The 20,229-nt window shown below is 44.8% G+C and overlaps 2 protein-coding genes across 2 annotated transcripts in view; both read right to left on the bottom strand.

Moving 5' to 3' along the window:
* The window catches only part of CPVL (carboxypeptidase vitellogenic like), a 273,787-nt gene that overhangs the window by 19,479 nt on the left and 234,079 nt on the right, over positions 1–20,229 (bottom strand). The window lies entirely within an intron of this gene.
* Positions 65–5,062, bottom strand: TRIL (TLR4 interactor with leucine rich repeats). The gene has a single exon (XM_003270467.3). It carries the CDS (start codon positions 4,755–4,757, stop codon positions 2,322–2,324), a length of 2,436 nt encoding a protein of 811 aa, XP_003270515.1. The 5' UTR covers positions 4,758–5,062; the 3' UTR covers positions 65–2,321.

The following is a 20,229-nucleotide window of genomic DNA, read 5'->3' as shown; positions in this document are numbered from 1 at the left end:
CCATAAATGGAAACTGCATTGTGTCATTATGAAAGTGTATAAAATATTTGGAAACTCCAACAAATTATCTCTATTAGTAAGTGGGTTTATTGACATAACTGAACATAACAATGTATAACATTTATTCATCTCCCACTGAAAGACTTCCCAGTGAAACTAAAGTAGAACACAGATCCAGGCATTAGGTATTTTCAGTGATGTTCTATGGCTGAAAAGGTGGGTGGTGAGGAGAACCAGAGGCCTTGTCCATACTTGCAATGGGACTCAATATTACCCTGCTGGGCAAAAGAAATAGCTAAGAGATGCAATAGTGCTATGATTGAAAAAAGCCAGGGGCACAAAAGGTGCCAGATAGCTCACTGGTTGAAAATAAGAGCAAACAACACTACCGCTCCCATGTACCAGTATGCTCTGAATCTAAAATAAGCCCTGGCAGCAAACTAAGAATGACAGTCTATTTCCTGTGGTTTATTAAGTTTTGGCCCCGCAGACAAGACTGCCAGAAAAGCAGCTGTAGTTTAAGTGGTCTGGACATTTACTCATTTGAACATAAACAACGATCAGCTCATTCAGATGGCTGGTTCCCTACTCAGCTGTTGAGAAGAGGGCAGGCATGGGTCAACCTAGGCCAAACATAAAAGGAGTGAACTGGGGTGAAAGACCCGGGACTGTGATGGATTCCCTGAGTCACCAGGACCCTCAGGGGCTTAAGGCCCTAAACAGAAGATTCCACTGTCAGCCTTAGCACCATTGCAGTGACCTCCATGGTACTCCACTGCGAATAAATCCATAACCACTGTGAACATAACCACAGTGTACATTCTCTTAGTGACTGCATTTTTAGACCACACATAAAATTATTAATGTAAACTAAACCACCACACTTAGTGATAAACATGTACTTCATAAATAGCAGGGAATGAAAGTATCCCAAATAGTTGGAAACAACTGAACAAATAAAGGATCCTACCCCTAAGTTTAAAACAAAAACATTTAAAAGAAATACTGCAAGTATTAACTAAAAGATAAGATTTAATAACACAGTAAGACACTCAGTTGGGTAGGGATTAATTGCAAAATATATCATTATTTCACAGTGAGGTTTAAGTACTCATAACAATCTTCTGGTTTTAGTAGAAAAGATACCCACTGGTGTATTTTTTTTCACATTTGTTTTCTGTAATTTCTTCCCCTCTACTATTTCGCATAGAGACACTAATGTGGTCAAACATTAAACTATCAATTGACAATCACCTTTTGCTTCCCTATTAGGAAATTACCTTCATGGCTTAACTGCAACTCAAGAGAATTAGGGCACAGTCATCCATGTCACTGATAAAAACATGAGAAGTACCACATCACATTTATTCCAATCTAAACACACTGTCACAGATGTGGTAAGTGAACTGGAACGCTGGTGTTCCCCAGTGGGTCATCAGCTACATATACATCACATTCTTTTATCATATCTGGCATTGAAATTTCCTTTTCCATATATAGGTTTAAAAAAATAAAATTAAAAAAGCCACAGGAGCAACCCTGACAGAGAAGTCTTGCATGCAGCCTTCTCCTGAGAAAGTATGTAATCTTAGTTATCCTCGAAGTCAGCAAGCGCTCTTGTACTGTTAATATTAAAAGGAACATAATAGAATGGCCCAGTCCAACTAAAACAGTCCTTGAGTCTATCGGTCAGTTCGTTAAATGTCAGAGCTTTTCACATTTTTGAAAAAAAAAAAATTGCGTCTCTTATTATTTAAACTTTAAGGTATCCTGAAAGCTCTATCAGCCAACATAAACGAGTTCCTTGGCGGGTGTGTTAAACTTTACCACCTGTTTACATCCCCCTTCTTGGCAGAGATCACCAAACCAGTGGAGTCCCTGGCCAAGCCTCCTTTGTAATGGTAATAAGTTCCTTTTTCCTTAAATAGAAACAAAACTTCTCCGTTTGACACTGAGCAAATAAAAAGCATGCACCCAAATATTTCTGGCCATGTTGGGGGCACAAGCACCCCCTTTCTACCCCCAAAGCCTGGCTTCTGCATTGCAATGCTACAAAAGCCATTTGCATAGCTGTGTCAAAGCCTCCAAGCGAAGCCTCCGACCTCAGCATCCCACCATCCATTTGTCCCCTACTCTGGCTCTGACCACCAAGTACCATCCATTTACTTCTTGAGTACTGGGAATTGGGGGATGGTGCCCGAATTGGCCCTCTGTCCCCACTGGCAAGTGCACAAAAGGGCACTTCCCCTGAGGTGGGCTGGGGGGCCTCACGAAGAGGCGGCTCCTTAGGGGCAATGAGATGGTCTCTACATGCCCTGGACCTAGTCGGCAAATCGCTGCAGGAGATGGTCCTCCCGTCTCAGGCTGCCGCCCGCGCCGCCGCCCGCACTGTCCATGAAGCGGTCGCAGGGGAATTCGATGAGGTCCGCCTCGCTGAGCGCGCACACGGTGGTGCGTGGCCGGTGCGACTGGAATCCCGAGAAGTCGGCTGACACGCCGGTGCCCATGGAGCGCAGGGGCCGTCGGGTGGAGTACATGTGCCGAACGTGGACCGGGGCCCCGCCCTTCCGCCTAGCCCGCAGTTTCCTCCGCAGCCAGCGAGACGCCCAGGCCGCCAAGGCCAGGAGCACCAGCAACGCGTTGACCGTCAGCAGGGCCAAGGTCAGCAGCTGGTAGTCGACGCCGCCCCGGCTCCCGGCCTCCGGCAGGGTGACCAGCCCCGCGCAGTGGTCCCGGGGAGCCACAGGGCAGACGCGGCCCCCAAGCACGCCCTCCACGCACACCAGGTAGGGGGTGTCCCCGCGCAGCTCGCGCAACGTGGCCGAGTCGCTGCGCTCGGGCAGGTAGACGAAGCGGTGGAACTTGGGCTGCTGGCCAAAGCGGTCAAAGAGCAGGCGGAAGCGCGCGCCGCCCAGCGGCCGGGGACTGCGGTGCTCGCGCACGGCCCAGCGCACCGAGGCGCTGTCTGCGCCCACCGCCTCCACCGTCAGGTTGCACAGGATGAACTTGTTGAAGTCGCATGGGTCGGACACCAGCGGCGGCAGCCCGGCCCCACCGTCGGACTGGGCGGCACGCTCCTGGTGCTCCGTGCCCAGGCGATGCTTCGTCGCGCGCTGCCAGGAGTCGCCGGCAGGCGACGGCGCAGAGCCAGGAGAGGCCGTTGGGGTGGGCTCCGCGTGGGCGGAATCTGCCCGAGTCGGACGGCCCCGCTGGGGCTTCTCGTGCAGGTCTAGGGACTGTGGAGCCGGGCCCGCGGCGGCAGCGACGGAGGGGCTGGGCTGCTGGAGGCCCGGGCCTCGCCGACTCAGCCTTAGGGCGCTGCGGTTGCCTACCAGCTCCCTGGCGGCCCCATCCCAGGCCACCCCAGCTAGAAATCGCCCCTGCTGCTGGAGCTGCGGCTGCGGCGGCAGCTCCTCCGCGAGACCTGCAGGTGGCGTCATCTCCTCCCCTGAGGCCGTGGGTAGGGGCCGCCGCCTGCGGTCAGCGGTCAGGGAAGCTGAGGGCGAGGGATCCGCGCAGGATCCATTTTGCAGCTGCTGGTCATCCAGGTAATCCAGGTATTTGCCTCGCAGGGCCGGGGGGTGGCGACACTGCACGAAGACAGTTAGGAGCCGGCCCTGCGAGTGCCAGTCGCCCATCCAGCGCTTCAGGCCTCGCAGCCGGCAGTCGCAGGTCCAGCCGTTGCCATCTAGATCCAGCCGATAAAGGGCTGGGCTAGCGGCGAAGATGTCCCCGGATAGGGCGCTGAGCGCGTTGTTGCGCAGGCTGAGCTCGCGCAGCCGGCCCAGGTGGCCGAAGGTGGCCGGGTGCAGGGCGGACAGCTCATTGCCGCTCAGGTCCAGCGCCTCCAGGCTGTGCAGAGGCTCCAGCAGCGCAGTTGGCAGCTGGCTCAGCCGATTACCCTCCAGGCGCAGCTCGCGCAAGGCCTCCAAGCCCCAAAAGGCCTCAGGCGCGAGATGCGTGAGCTGGTTGCCCCTGAGCGAGAGCAGGCCGAGACGTGGCAGGTGCTGGAAGACGCGCGGCCCGAGGTGCTGCAGGCTGTTGGCCGAGAGGATGAGAGAGGAGAGGGAGCGCAGCGGTGCGAAGGTGGCCGCGTGGCGCAGGGAGGGCTGTAGCTCGTTGGCAGAGAGGTTGAGGAAGCGCAGCTTGCCTAGCTGGGCGAAGGCGTTCTTGCCCAGAAAGCGGATCCGGTTGGACTCCAGATGTAGGTAGAGCAGGTTGCTCAAGGGGGCGAAAACCGCGTCCGGCAGCGCCCCCAGGGCGTTCCCGTCCAGCCGCAGCTTGACTAGACTCTCCAGGCCCTCGAAGGAGCCGCGGCTTAGGCGGCCGATGTCGTTCCCGTTGGCGTAGAGGATGCGCAGCTTGCGCAGCGGGGCCAGCGTGCCCGGGGCGAGCCCCTGCAAGAGGTTGTTCCCCAGGTACAGCTCTTCCAGCCGCGAGAGCTTCTCGAAGGTCTTGGGGTGCAGAGAGCGGATCTGGTTGTACTGCAGGTCCAGCCGTCTGAGCTGCCCCAGACGGTGGAAGTCGAAGGCCGTGATGTTGGTTATGAAGTTGCCGCCGAGGCTGTAGGTGAGCACGTCGTGGGGGCTCGGCAGCGAGCTGGTCTTGGGCACGACGCGGAGCCCCCTGTTGGTGCACAGGAGATGCTGGGGATGCTGGCAATCGCAGCGCTCCGGGCACACGGGCTCGGCCAGCGGCGGGAGCGCGAGGCAGCCGCACACCACGAGCAGGAGGCGCACGGCGCGGGCAGCCTCCATCGCCGTCCGCCCTGCGTGTTGCGGCCGGATCGTCCTCTTGGCCCGCCGGCTCTGTGTCTCCTCTGCATTCCCCTTGGCCTGGCCAGAGTCGCTAAATGGCCTCTTTCGGACTTCGCAGCGCCGTCCAGCCCCTCCTCCGTCCTTTGTCCGGCGGCCGGCCCGGGTCTCTGCAGGCGGGCTTCGCCCGGCCAAGTCAGGCGGCGCGGGGCGCTCTGCAGACCCCGGGTGCTACTTGTTGCATTTCTGTATAAAACTGTTTCACCGGGTGCGCGTCGGGGGGGTGGGGGAGGGAGCAAGACCCGGCGCTTTTTGTTTGCAGCTGAGTCCGGAGAGCTGGATTCCCTGGCGCGGATTCTCCCAGCCAAGTGGATTCCCCAGCTGCAGGCGGGAGCGGTTCCAAGAGCTTCTCGGGGCGCGGCTTGGCAGCAGAGCCCCGGCGGCTCGGCCCCCGCAGACGGCACCTTCTCGCTCGCGGTCCCGGACGGGGAGGGCGGCTCCAGTGCAATAGCTCGGGGAGCACGCGGGCTGCGTCCGGAAGGGACCCAAGTCGGCGAGCGGAGAGCAAACCGGGCGGAAATTCGTTCTTCCCACACTCTGCCCGCGGGGACGCAGGCGGAGAAAGAGGAGACGGCGGAGGGAGGACAGACCCCGGCAGGGGGAGGAGGAAACACTAAGTGGCTCCGCGTCTGGTCAGCCCGAGCCCGGGATGCCAAGTGAGAAAAGTAGGGATTAAAAACAGCTGTACGGGTCGGACACGCTAGGCCGGGGGCGGGGGAGGATTACCGGGCTAGCAAACGGGATTTGCAGACAGAGACCTTTTTATTTTAGACGAGTACACCAGCCGCTTCTGAGCAGTGGGAGCGCGCCTGGCCTTCCTCGTTTTTAAGTCACTTGCTCTTCCAGGTGCCACCCTGCGGGAAGTTTGGGCAGCACGGAGTCCGCCAGCATTCTACAGGAAGTTTGGGGGAGCACAAGGTTTCCTGCAGAAGGCCATCAGAAGAGGGTAGGTGAACCCAGTCTGAGGGTTGCTGCTTGGGTTTTGACGTCGTTGGACTAGTAGCTGAGGAGAGGCACCACCCCCTTTTAGGTGTCTGAAGGGAGTATTTACTCCATCCTGCTGTGGGCTAGAACATGAAGAAATCACAGAACTGGTTCTGCCAACATGAAAGTGTCTCTGCCACATTTTGGTGATTCAGTCCCATTAACTCTCCTACAGTAATAGAGCCCCTGGGGTAGGCTCTGCTCGTGTGCACATACATAATAACCTTCACAGATCCTAAGGTAAACGCTCCTTGCAGGGCCCTCCTGCTTTACGCCTGGACTTGCTGTGATCTTCAAAGTCTTTAGGCCCAAAAATGTTCAGGCCTTGCTCAGTTGGGGAAGCATTATTATTTATTATCTATAGGGAATGGAGCATTTAATCAATGGCTCCTTTGGGATCAGCGCCTGCTGAGAATGAGAATACACAAGGAGGAGTTGTTAATTATTAATTATTGTTTATTTATGTAAACCATCTTGCTAAAACATAAGGGCCCTTCCCCAATCCAAGGTATTGAGAAAACGTAAGTTTTGAGGACATACTCTGCAACAATGTGGAAAATTAAAGGAAAGATACAGATCCTCACCTCAAGACAATGACAGTCTCGTGGGAAGGGCAATGCATTGAAAGGTTAGATAATAATATAAAGCAGTAATAGAGAACACTGCAAAAACAAATGATTTTTTTTGAGATGGGATCTTAATCTGTTGCCCAGGCTGGAGTGCAGTGGCATAATCTCCGTTCAATGCAGCCTTGACCTCCAGGGCTCAAGTGATCTGCCCACCTCAGCTTCCCTAATAACTGGGACTAACAGGCCCTTGTCGCAATGCCCAGCTAATTTTTGTATTTTTTATAAAGAGGGAGTTTTGCCATGTTGCCAGGCTAGTATTGAACTCCTGGTCTCAAGCGATCCTCCCACCTTGGCCTCCCAAAGTGCTAGGATTGCAGGTATGAGCCACCACACAGGGTGACAAATGATTTTTAATAATTCCATGTTTCACAGTAATTGCCTCATTTAGCACTTAATATAGGCAAGTGATAGAGGCAAGTTCTGAATTTAGAGAAAGATGAGATCGTTGGCAGGGTAGTCAGTGGTGACTTCGTGGGTGAGCAGGGACCTTGGCTTTGCAGGGAGGTGAGTCAATGATAATTCCAGGAGATGAGCGCTGAGGGGTGGAGCTGTGTTAGTCCTGAGGAGCAGCACCTGGCCTGAGAGTGTAAGGAAGGCGTCTAGAAGAGGGGAAACCTGTGCTAGTTTGAGGGGTGAGTGGTATCACCTAGAGGAAGGTGAGCAGGCACTCAAGGAGGAGAAGCCTGGGGACACATGCAAGGAGGGATTTAGAAACCCCCACATCTTCTGTCTGCATATTTAGGGTGAGCTTTATTAACTTATTCTTTAACAGTATCATACACCCTAGCTTATACAGTGACTTGAAATAAATAGCAAAAAAGAATCTGGAGATGTAGGCTGGAGTTTCCACTGGGAGGCCCCCAGAAGACCCCTCATAATGCAGGAGCCAGTGAGTGACCTTTCACACTCTAACCCTGGGCTTCTCAAATTTTGAAGACAGGCCTGTCTATATGCAGCTATTTTTGGAGGGGAGAAAGTAAATGTACTTTGATTTTAGAAAGTACAAGAAGAAAAAAATCAGGAGTTTGAAGGAAAGTGGGGTTTTTTTTTTCCTCACTGCAATCTCTGCCTCCCAGGTTCAAGCAATTCTCCTGCCTCAAGCCTCCTGAATAGCTGGGATTACAGGCGTGCACCACCACACCTAGCTAATTTTTGTATTTTTAGTAGTGACAGGGTTTCACCATGTTAGTCAGGCTGGTCTCAAACTCCTGACCTCAGGTGATCCACCCCCCTCGGCCTCCCAAACTGCCGGAATTACAGGTGTGAGCTACCATGCCTGGCCGGAAAGTGGTTTTTAGAAATGTAAGTTCTACTTTATTATAACGTAGGCTATGCTTAATTTTCTATAAAAAGCAATACTTTTTAGTAAAAGCAAGGACACTATTGTCTCTAGGTAAATGAATGTCTCTTAACTATGTAATGTCTTTGTTAATGGATGGATCCAGGCTTGATCAGGTTCCAGGAGATTCAAGTATTGGTTACACTTAGGTGTATAATTTGCATAATCACAACTGGAAATCCAGGAAGGAATGCCATTCATGAGAGAAGACAAGTGCTTTGTCATTTCACTTTTGGAAAGCTTGCACTTTAGATCTCAAGTGCACTGCGGGGTAGTTTCAGAGGTCAGAAGCACAAATGCGTTTGGGCTGGGTCCATGGCACATACATGTGGTGTAAGGGCTCTCAGGGATCCTGCCCAGGCATGGAATCTTCTCAGGCTTGCCACGGTTGTGCACCTGTGTCTTCCCAAGCAACCTGTGGTTCCCTTGAACTTCAGCTACAGAGGTATGAAGGATTCCAGGCCGTGTCTTCAGCAGCTCCTGGAGCTGGCAGGAGTTGGTTAGGCAGTGCCTTAGTGCGGAATGGGTGAGGGGGAGGAGAGGTCTGGCTGCAGGGGGTGCGAGGAGGTGGAGCCAGCCCAGTTCTGCTGGAGCAGCGTCCTGGAGCTTACTCAGGCAGCCTGCAGGAATGGTTGCAGTTTCCTCCTCTCATGGGAGCCAAACCCAGACAGGCAGTATGGCCCCTGATACAGACGCAGTAGGAAACAGGAGACTCCCCAGTGATTGGCTGGCATATTATCAAATGCCCCCCAAAGTTGTCTTTCTCTCTATGAGCTGCATCTTAGCCCTAGCCTGAGAGACAAGGTTATTTTCCTCAGGATCAGGGATGTGAATGAGATACCCACTGGTTTACAGAATATCCACCAATCTCCATTTCCTGGGAAATACAGGAATGCAGGTCCCTGGCTAGGTACGAGCCTTATGAAATCAGAATCTCTGCGCAGCAAAGCTGTGGCATCTGCATTTGTAAGCTTACCAGATGATTTTAATGCACACTCAACTTTGAGAAAACCAATAGACAGTGCTTCAAAACACCTATTTATGATTGGCTGATCATGTAACAGCAATAATATAATAATAACTGGCACTTATGTAGTGCTTAGTGAGGGCCAGGCAGTGATCCAAGCACTCTACATAAATAACTCATTTACTTCCATAACTACCTGGTGAGGTAGAAATGAATTATTGTCTTCATTTTACAGAGAGCTCTTTAAAAATATAGGATCCTAGCCCCACCCCCAGAAAATCGGATTTGGAACCTTCAGAATAGAGCCTAGAGATTTTATTTAGCATGTTACCAGGTATTGCGTGGTGAAGACCCGAGCTTAGGAACTGCTAAACTAGAATTTGTAAGGGCTTACTGAGACATTTCAGTATCTCCTTTGCTGGGAGGCTGAGGATAGAATGAGGAATAAGACAAAGCCGGTGCCTTCAGAGAGCTCAGCATGGCTGGGAAGATGAACGTACAAAAGCCAATAATCCGGAAGGATAGTACCATCCTAGGGTAATACAATGAGAATAATATGCTGTAATAGCAATTATTTTTTGAGAGGAAAATAAGAACGAAAACCTCTGTGGAAAGCGAACACTGTATGTGTCTCAGGCCATTTACAAAGTGACTGTTCCAACACTGGATTTTTATGTCCAAGGAAAATCCTTATCCATCAGTTCAAAGAAACCTGATTGTTTGAAACCAACATACAAACAGACTGTGTATCTACAAGACTTCTGGCAAGCCAAAAGGGCAAGGCAGATGTGGAATGAGTATAATGACTTAGGGAGTAAGGCAGATCCAAATGTTGTTTATGGTTACAGTATGGAGTTTTTTTACATGTAACTAAAATTTTATGGCAGTAATATAATGTTGTCTTCCCTTAGAATGAAATTGAGTCAGTAGCCTCAGGAGATGCTCTAGGTACAAATGTATCTCTTAAGTACTAAAATATTTGTCCTGTCTGGGAACCAGAACTGTAATTGTATTTTATGATAACACTTGCCACTATTCTTTTATTGGGCCTTCTACACAAGACAGTAATAACATTTATTTAGCCATTTATATCCCCACCAAACTGGAAGGGCAATAGCCTTGTTTTATTTCATTTTTGTGGTGCTCAGCAACTGATGCTGAGTTGTCAACCTTTTAGTAATGATAAGGAAAAGAAACAAAATAAAAATGTTAACAGTTACCGTCTTTAGGTGGTGAGAAAATACATGTTTTCATTCTACTTTTTGGCATTTTCTAAATGGTATACAAATACTATGTATTTCTTCAAAATTATTTTTTAAATTTTAATAAGTTTTCCTATCTAATATCTGGTTTTAACATCCATCTAAATCTCAGGAGAGAATTAGGTGAGGATTATTCATATCCCCAGTTTGGAGGAGAGGATGCTAAGAGCTAGAGAGGTTAGCTAACTTCTGGAATGATCCACCACTGTAATGGGAGAGTGCAGACCACGATAGAAACAGATGAGCCCCAGCAGGCTCCCCATTGATATCTGCCTGTATGTACAACCAGTGGGGCCAGTTCTGTGTAATATTCAGAATATTTAACAACTGGTACAGCAAGGGCACTGGCTAGTCAGGTTTGGGCACTGACTGGTCAGGAAAGACAGCAGCCAGGAACAGCCAGCCCTGCTGTGCCAGTGTCTAGCAGCTTCAGGTGGACTGACCTGTACTTGATTCAAATTTCTGAATGGTGCTTTAGATGTAACACTTTTTTTCTTGGTAATGATGTTATTTAAAACAATTTGCATAAAGCTTGGGCACAATAATCAGTAACCATGAGAAACAACACACAGAGGCTTCTTGGGTCCAAATGCTTCCAAATTGTAAACTTGCCTGGGGCCTAAGTCTCTGGGCCCAAGTTCATCACAGTCATTCATACTCAACAATAGCACGTTGATGAGAGGGTGAAGATGATTAACTTTGACAAAAATGTGAGTTTTATTTTCAATTTATAAATCAGAAATGGTATCCCACTGTCTTCAGGGAGCTGACAGATATACTCAAAGGGAATTTAATTGTTTAATAGTTCTATTGTTTCACAACTTGATCTGAATTGTTATAATTAATGGCTTAAAACTATTCGTAGGAGGTCACCTCTATCTCTTTTGAAGAGTATCAGCTTAAAAGATAAGCAATTCGGTCGGGCGCGGTGGCTCATGCCTGTAATCCCAGCACTTTGGGAGGCCGAGGGGGACGGATCACCTGAGGTCAGGAGTTTGAGACCAGCCTGACCAACATGGCAAAACCCCATCTCTACTAAAAATACAAAAAAATTAGCTGGGTGTGGTGGCAGGCGCCTGTAATCCCACTACTCAGGAGGCTGAGGCAGGAGAATTGCTTGAACCCAGGAAGTGGAGGTTGCAGTGAGACCAGATCACACCATTACACTCCAGCCTGGGAGACAGAGCGAGACTCCATCTCAAAAAAAACAAAACAAAACAAAACAACAACAAAAAAAAACGATTAGCAACTCATCCTGTAAATTTTCAAATATTTATTATCCAAACCTGGATGGTGCATGGGACCTTCCTCCCCTCCCCCAGAGCTGCAGATGTCTCCTTATTCTAATGTCACTGTATAGGGCCTAAATAAGGGAGGCAGCTTTAGACCCACGCTGCCGAAAACTGGGGCTTTATCCTGGCAAGAAACGTTCTGTCAGTCTCAGTAATGAAAACAATCTTGGACAGTTAAATAATTGACTCTATACAGTGTAAATACCCTAAAAGTGTTTGCAGATTTCATCAAAAGGCCAAATCTTCTTTTACTTAAAACCAGGAACATGGCAGGAAAGGAAATGAGAGGAAGGAAGCATCCATCCCGTTTTCAGTCTCTGTAATTTTCTATGAAGATTTGCACTTTGATTATGCTTAGTAGCACCATATGCTGGAGTGGGATGCAAGATCAAAGCCTCCATGCACAGCACTGCAGTCCTTGCTGTAGGCAGGATCAAATATTTCTGTTGGTAGAATGCTAATAGATCCATAATGACACTCCCAGCCCCCCATTCATCCCTACTTCATATCCAAAATATAATTGAGAAACCTCAAACATGAATGCTTCCACCATCTTTTTCTTTGTCTGCTGTAATATGTTGTAGATTGAAAAAGGAAAATGTGTTGTTACCACTTAGATATTTGGAACTGAAGAATGTGCAAAAGCTTAATGTAAGTGATCAGGTTTTATAGTGTGCATGGCTTTAGAAATTTGGAGGATAAGAGTTTGCTGAACACTGCTTTTCTTTGGTTGGTGAGACTGCAGATATTTTTTCTTCATTTTATTTTTCCCTACAATCAAAATTTTTTTACAGTGAACATTTGTTTTTGTAGCTAAAAATCTTTGGTAAAAAATGTATATGATGCCATTCATATCAACTCTTGCATTCTCCATTGCCGTGCCAATGCCCTGCCACGCCCTGCTTCATTACAAATGTCTTTCTTAGAAACATTTTTTAAACGTCTATCTTGGTACTAGAAATAACCTTGGTTAGTCAGACAATTTATTGTATACAGTGTAAAACCCCATAGGCATTTGCAGATGTCATTTTTAAAAAAAATCCAATGCTTGTCGTATACTACCCATGTGGTGTATGTGGGGTCCACTTGCTGTGTTTCTTGCCCTTGAGCCACATCACAGTCTTCCTGATCAGTTGCTCATTTTCCCATCTATAAAAAGGGAGAAATCATACTTGCCCAATGTAAGAGTTTTGTAAAATGTATGTGAAACTACTTAGAACACAACAAATGGTATGAGCATAGAATTGTTGCCAACATTTCAACCTCATGTTTGTTTTTTCAATGAGAATCTGAGGTCCTTGAGGGCAGAACCAAGTCTTTTGCACAGCTTTGTACTGTTCTCTGTAACATCCAACATAGGGTCTTTTCTGAAACTGTAGGTCTTTAATAAATGTTAGGTTGAGCAAAAAACAAAGAGGAGGAAGCCACATTCCCAGGTAACTGGCTTTACTGTCTTTCCTTGTACATTCTGTTTCCATCTTATTATGGTTTCATAGCCCTTCTCCAGGCCACCTGGGCCCAGAGCACACATCTTCGGCCCACGGGTTCTCTCTGGATAGCTGCATAGACAGGCCTGGATTCTGGGCCAGCTCTGCAGTCATCGAGCTCACAGGGCAAATCACTTGACGGTGCTGGACATTAGTTTCTTGCTGTCTGATGTAATGTCAATGATGATACATCAGTGCTTGCCCAGAAGGTTCTTGTCATCATTAGTGGCCCTTGAGTTATGAAAAGATTACGTGTAAAGGAAAGGAGCCATTAGTCAGACTGGCCCTCAATACCATCTCTAAGTCTTGAAGATTCCCAGTGCGCAATAGCCCATACAAAGCTTTGAGGAATCTTACAGCTAACAAAGAAAGAAATGGGGGATGGGAGATAGAACTATTGACCTAGTTTGAGGAACACTGGGTTACATGTTTTCAAAGAGCCCTTCTAGCTTTAAACAGTAAGGAATTGATTGCATTTCTTCAGTGGAACATTTTGAATTCGTTGAAATTTGTTGATGATACAGTTCTTTGAATACAATACAGTGTTTTACATAAAATTGTCACATTCTACAATGGAAGGTGCTTTTCCACATTGTGCTTGACCAGTTCAACAACTCATGGTATCCAGCTGGTTTAACATTGATCCACAGTGAGCAGGATAATATCTACTGAAGTTGTCTCCAGTCTCTCACAGTTCTGGAAAGCTTCTTTGCTTTGTCCTCAAGCTGTCACTCAAACTAGCAAATTATTAGACGTTTCTTTCCATCAGGATATAGGTGTTAGAACCCCATAGTTGAAAGCACCATTTGGCACGTTAACGATCTGGGCTAAATAACTGTTGACTCTTCAGAAGTATTATTTAGTCACCAGGCTAACATGGAAGGGATGTTTCCTGGAAACTTAGCCATTTGGGAAGAATTTCTATAGTTTCACTATTGAAATTCTTAATTAGCTACTGATACTAGCTAATTAAGCTAGTATCCTTGGGTGTAAGAACCTCATAGATAATCAGCAGGTGATTCTCATTATTCCCTGAGTGATGGCATGTAAGCACCAGCTTAACTAATATTCCAGAGTGGTTTTCCATCTGAAACAGGTGGCTACAAACACCTGCCAGAGTAATAACCGTTAATGACTAGCATTTACAGAGGGTTGATCATGTGCCAGGCACAGTTCTAAGCCCTCTACGAGTATTAAATCATTTAATCCCTCAAGGACCCCTGAGGAAAGTAGAGTTAGTCCCATCTATAGATAATGCTATCAAAGCAAAGAGAGATTAAGTAACTGGCATAAGGTCACACAGCTGGTAAGTGATGACAATGCTGGGACTTGAATTAATATTATCTGAAAATTTTTATGCATACTTTTCACAGGAATCTTTCATCACAGTGTCCTTGTCATAGCTACAGTCACTGTTTGATACTTAACATCTTCCAGAATAAATCATCTGCCCATTCATACATACTGTTTGAACTGTAGCATTTTTAAATATGATTCTTTCGGTGGCAATTTTCCATGCCACCAATACCTATTCTCACATATAATTAAGTTTGTTTTCTTCATTCCTACTGTAGGTGTGTGTTCATGATCTCCACAATATTACCACTTATTGTATTACTTTCTCCTCCACCATTATATTTATTTTTAAATGAAGATTAGCTTTTTATTACAGAAGCAGTGTATGTGCATTGTAGAAAGTCAGAAAATAAAGATAACCAGCAAGAACATAAAACATTTTTTTCCCACCCTGATAGGCTGGACAGTGGTCCCTCAAAGATACTTACATCCTGACCCCCAGAACCTATACATATGTTTAGGTTACATGGCAAAGAGGAATTAGGGTTGCCAATGGAATTAAGGTTGGTAAACAGTTGGCTTTAAAATAGGGAGATTATCTTAGAGTATTATTGGATGGGCTCAATGTAATCACAGCGTCCTTTAAAGTAGAAGAGGAAGGCAGAGAAGTTCAGGGTGATGTAATGTGGGAAAGACTGGCCAGCCATTGCTAGTTTTGAAAATGGAGGAGGGAGAGCCAAGGAATGCCAGCAGCCCCTAAAAGCTGGAAAAGGAAAGGAAATGGATTTTCTCTCAAGCCTTCAGAAAGAAATGCAATCCTGCCAGTACCTTGATTTTAGTTCCATGAGACCCAGTTTGGACTTCTGACCTGTAGAACTGTAAGATCATAAATTTGTTTTGCTAGAAGCCACCAAAATTTTGGAAATTTGTTATGGCAGCAATAGAAAACTAATGTACACACCAACTAGTGATTATAACTGTTGACCTTTTATTATATGTATTTCTAGATCTTTTTATTTTTATTTTTTTGAGACAGAGTCTCACTCTGTCCCCCAAACTGGAGTGCAGTGGTGTGACTTCTGCCTCCAGTTTCAAGCAGTTCTCCTGTCTCAGCCCGAGTAGCTGGGACTTCAGGCACACGCCACCAAGCCCAGCTAATTTTTGTATTTTTAGTAGCGAGGGGGTTTCACCATGTTGGTCAGGCTGGTCTCGAACTCCTGACTTCAGGTGATCCACCCACCTCGGTCTCCAAAGGGCTGGGATTACAGGCATAAGCCACTGTGCATGGCCTAGATCTTTTTATACACATACATATACTTTTTAAAAAAAAATAAACTGAAATGAGATCATAATGTTGTAAATTGCCTATTTCCTTGTAGTATTTCTCTTTCCCTGTTAATAAAATTTTATTGCATCTAATACCTAGATTATATTCAAATTACCCTAATTCTCTCCCAAATGTCTCCCCAAAGCTGGCTTGTCCAAATCAGGATTTAGATCAGGACCATCCATTATATCTGGTTTGTGTAGTGCTTAGATATTTTAAAATCTAAAGTTGTTCTTCTTTTCATCTACTAATTTTTCTTCACAGTACTTGTCTGATTGCTTCCCCATGCTGTCCAACAGAGCTTGTTCCTCTGTTCTCTGTACTTCCTATAAATTGTGATTTAGATCTGAGAGTTTGGTTGGTTCATGTTAATACATTTGGTCTAGAATACATCTTGGGCACTGTCATATGTTTCATCTGAAGTTACATAAGAAGACACATGCCATCTAGTGCCCACCATTACTCAAGCTCAGATTATGTGAGCACTTCCTGTGTGACTCCATTTAAGTGAGGTTCTGAAACAATGCTCATGTGTGGTGATAGAAATCAAGACAGTGATTGCCTCTGGGAATGGTGGGAATTGGCTGGACAGGATACTACAGAACTTTCTGGGTTGATGGCAATGGTCCGTATCTTTTTTAGGGTGCTAATTGCATACCTGTATAGAATGGTCAAAACTGAATAATTAATATCTGTACAGCCTTTTAATTGTGTAATTTAAATTATGCCTTTAATTTTCTAAAATGGAGCCCTTAACAAACTCGTTAAGCAGCGACACAGTCCACTTCGCTTATTAGTCTAACGCTGGCTGCTGTCTCATTCTGAATCTTTTAATACTCTACCAGTCTTACACTCAACTACCTGTGACTTTTTAAGGCCGAGGTCTTAGCTTCCCTAGTAAGTAAATGTCCTAAAACAGAGTTATGATTATGCCATCTCAATGCCCTTCAGAACAATGGTTGTGAACCGAGGCTGTGTATTATTAGAATCACCTGGTATGTTAGTTGGCTCTGGCTGCCATACAAAATACTATAGACTGGGTAGCTTAAACAAAAGAGATGTATTTTCTCACAGTTCTGGAGGCTGGAAAGTCTGAATTCATCATGCTAGAGTGGTCAGGTTCTGGTGAGGGCTGTCTTCCTGGTTTGCACAGTTTAAGTTTCCCCATAATATGCAGCCAGGATTACAGTATTGAAGATTTTGAAAATGGAGGAGGGGGTCTGTGGACCAGCAGCATCAGGATTTCCATGTTAGAAATGCAGAATATCCTGGTCCCCCCCAGATCTGTGAATTCAACTCTATATTTTAACAAGACCCCCGGATGGTTTGTATGCACGATAAAGTTTGAAAAATACTTGTCTGCAGCATCTTGCATAGTCTCCCAAACAGGTGTGCAAATGCTTCATCAATCATTTGTTTGAGTTGAAATGGATGAGCCTTTTGTCAGCAAACCAAGTTTTAGCCTTTTTAGTCTTGGAAGCCTGTCATCCTGTGGATCTTGACTACAAATAATTGTACCTTAGTGTGAAGATTTTGTGCATTGCCTGTATATTATTGTCTATTAACAAACAAAAAAAGCAGCAAATACACCCAGTATTAAAAATAAGTCCTAACGTTTTAAAAAATATACTCCCACCCCAGCGATTCCATCCCTATGAATAATTACTTCCTTAGCTTCAGGTAGGTTTTAAAATTGATAATGAAATAGAATATGTACTTGCACTCCAGTTGCAGAAGGGAAGAGAAGTGGCTCTTAGCACAGAGCATGAATACTCTGTAACTAATAAATAATTCAGTAAACCGGGGAAAGGAAAAACGTGTGCTTAAATAGCAGAGACACCCTAATGCTTAAAATATTCTTACGTGAGACTCCATCTCAAAAAATAAAATTACATTTAAAAAAATTCTTATGAAGAGAAATCAGGGTATTGTTACATATGATAATATTATGTAGCATATAATGCTAGTTTTAAAAAATTGTTACAGTAAGTATGCTTAATACTAGAAACATTGAAAAACATGTAGTTTTGATGCTTTAGAAAGAAGTTCAAGGTCTTGTCATCCATCAAGATCATCAATGTGGTTGTCAGTGTTGCTCATGAAGTACTAAATAAAAGATTCCTAGCTGACAGACACTAAAAATTGTTAATTTCCACCTTCCTTTTTCCCATCTATACCCAATTAGAGTTACCTAATGGGTATAGTTTTTTATTTTTAAGAACTATTAATTTCTAAAACCTTTATATTTAAAATACCCTCTTAATTCAGTATAGCTACACGTTTAAACTCCAGCCTCAGGGATAATTTCTGCTTCTGGAAATTGGTCTTCTCCTTCTCATTTTCCTTTCCACCCTTAATTCATAACTTCACACTTAATGTGATTAAATAGTTTGCTAAATTATATCAAAATGACTTTCTGGTTTAACTCATAGCATTGTTATATTCTGTCCAATAGGCTGAAAATAAAAAGATGCTAATCTTTATTAAGCACACATATATGTATACACAGAAACAAATTCACCTTTTAAAAAAAGGGAGCCTCGATAATGTTTTGTATTTAAATTCTATTTCCCAAATGCATAGGGTTGACATTCGTCTAATTAGTGATCAGATTTAACCCAACAAGTTTTTATTGAATGCATGTAGTGTGCCCAACAGAAATACACTTTGAAACCCAAAACCTTTTACATTGGGTATACAGAGAGAACTTATATGCTGAAATTGCAAATTATTGAATAAAGACCTTGCTGGTTACTGGTTCAGTAAAAATTTATTTAAAAAGATTTATTGGGTGTCTTTTTTTATTACCTTCTAAAAAACACTAGAAGATAGTGGTATTTCTCCCTTAAACACTATGTAAGAACATTTACATTAATAAAATAATGTACAGCTAGAATTATTAAAGTTACTTTTTTATTTTTAGTAAATACTTTTTTATACTTTCATTAATTTTTGTTTTAAGTTTTAGGGTACATGTGCACAACATGCGGGTTAGTTACATATGTATACATGTGCCATGTTGGTGTGCTGCACCCATCAACTCATCATTTAGCATTAGGTGTATCTCCTAATGCTATCCCTCCCCACTCCCCCCACCCCACAACAGGCCCCCGTGTGTGATGTTCCCCTTCCTGTGTCCATGTGTTCTCATTGTTCAATTCCAACCTGTGAGTGAGAACATGTGGTGTTTCATTTTTTGTCCTTGCGATAGTTTGCTGAGAATGATGGTTTCCAGCTTCTTCCATGTCCCTACAAAGGACATGAACTCATCATTTTTTATGGCTGCATACTATTCCATGGTGTATATGTGCCACATTTTCTTAATCCAGTCTATCATTGTTGGACATTTGGCTTGGTTCCAAGTCTTTGCTATTCTGAATAGTGCCACAATAAACATATGTGTGCATGTGTCTTTATAGCAGCATGATTTATAATCCTTTGGGTATATACCCAGTAATGTGATTGCTGGGTCAAATGTATTTCTAGTTCTAGATCCCTGAGGAATCACCACACTTGACTTCCACAATGGTTGAACTAGTTTACAGTCCTACCAACAGTGTAAAAGTGTTCCTATTTGTCCACATCCTCTCCAGCACCTGTTGTTTCCTGACTTTTTAATGATGGCCATTCTAACTGGTGTGAGGTGGTATCTCATTGTGGTTTTGATTTGCATTTCTCTGATGGCCAGTGATGATGAGCATTTTTTCATGTCTTTTGGCTGCATAAATGTCTTCTTTTGAGAAGTGTCTGTTCATGTCCTTCACCCACTTTTTGATGGGGCTGTTTGTTTTTTTCATGTAGATTTGTTTGAGTTCATTATAGATTCTGGATATTAGCCCTTTGTCAGATGAGTAGATTGCAAAAATTTTCTCCCATTCTATAGGTTGCCTGTTCACTCTGATGGTAGTTTCTTTTGCTGCACAGAAGCTCTTTAGTTTAATTAGATCTCATTTGTCAATTTTGGCTTTTGTTGCCATTGCTTTTGGTGTTTTAGACATGAAGTCCTTGCCCATGCCTATGTCCTGAATGGTATTGCCTAGGTTTTCTTCCAGGGTTTTTATGGTTTTAGGTCTAACATTTAAGTCTTTAATCCATCTTGAATTAATTTTAGTATAAGGTGTAAGGAAGGGATCCAGTTTCAGCTTTCTACATATGGCTAGCCAATTTTCCCAGCACCATTTATTAAATAGGGAATCCTTTCCCCATTTCTTGTTTTTGTCAGGTTTGTCAAAGATCAGATGGTTGTAGATATGCGGCATTATTTCTGAGGGCTCTGTTCTGTTCCATTGGTCTATATCTCTGTTTTGGTACCAGTACCATGCTGTTTTGGTTACTGTAGCCTTGTGGTATAGTTTGAAGTCAGGTAGTGTGATGCCTCCAGCTTTGTTCTTTTGGCTTAGGATTGACTTGGTGATGCGGACTCTTTTTTGGTTCCATATGAACTTTAAAGTAGTTTTTCCAATTCTGTGACGGAAGTCATTGGTAGCTTGTTGGGGATGGCATTGAATCTATAAATTACCTTGGGCAGTATGGCCATTTTCACGATATTGATTCTTTCTGTCCATGAGCATGGAATGTTTTTCCATTTGTTTGTATCCTCTTTTATTTCCTTGAGCAGTGGTTTGTAGTTCCTTGAAGAGGTCCTTCACATTCCTTGTAAGTTGGATTCCTAGGTATTTTATTCTCTTTGAAGCAATTGTGAATGGGAGTTCACTCATGATTTGGCTCTCTGTTTGTCTGTGATTGGTGTATAAGAATGTTTGTGGTTTTTGCACATTGATTTTGTATACTGAGACTTTGCTGAAGTTGCCTATCAGCTTAAGGAGATTTTG

This window comes from Nomascus leucogenys, chromosome 17 (genome assembly GCF_006542625.1).
Source record: "Nomascus leucogenys isolate Asia chromosome 17, Asia_NLE_v1, whole genome shotgun sequence".
Taxonomy (NCBI): domain Eukaryota; kingdom Metazoa; phylum Chordata; class Mammalia; order Primates; family Hylobatidae; genus Nomascus; species Nomascus leucogenys.
The sequence above is the reverse complement of the archived record's forward strand: the minus strand, read 5'-3'. Positions and strand labels throughout refer to the sequence as shown.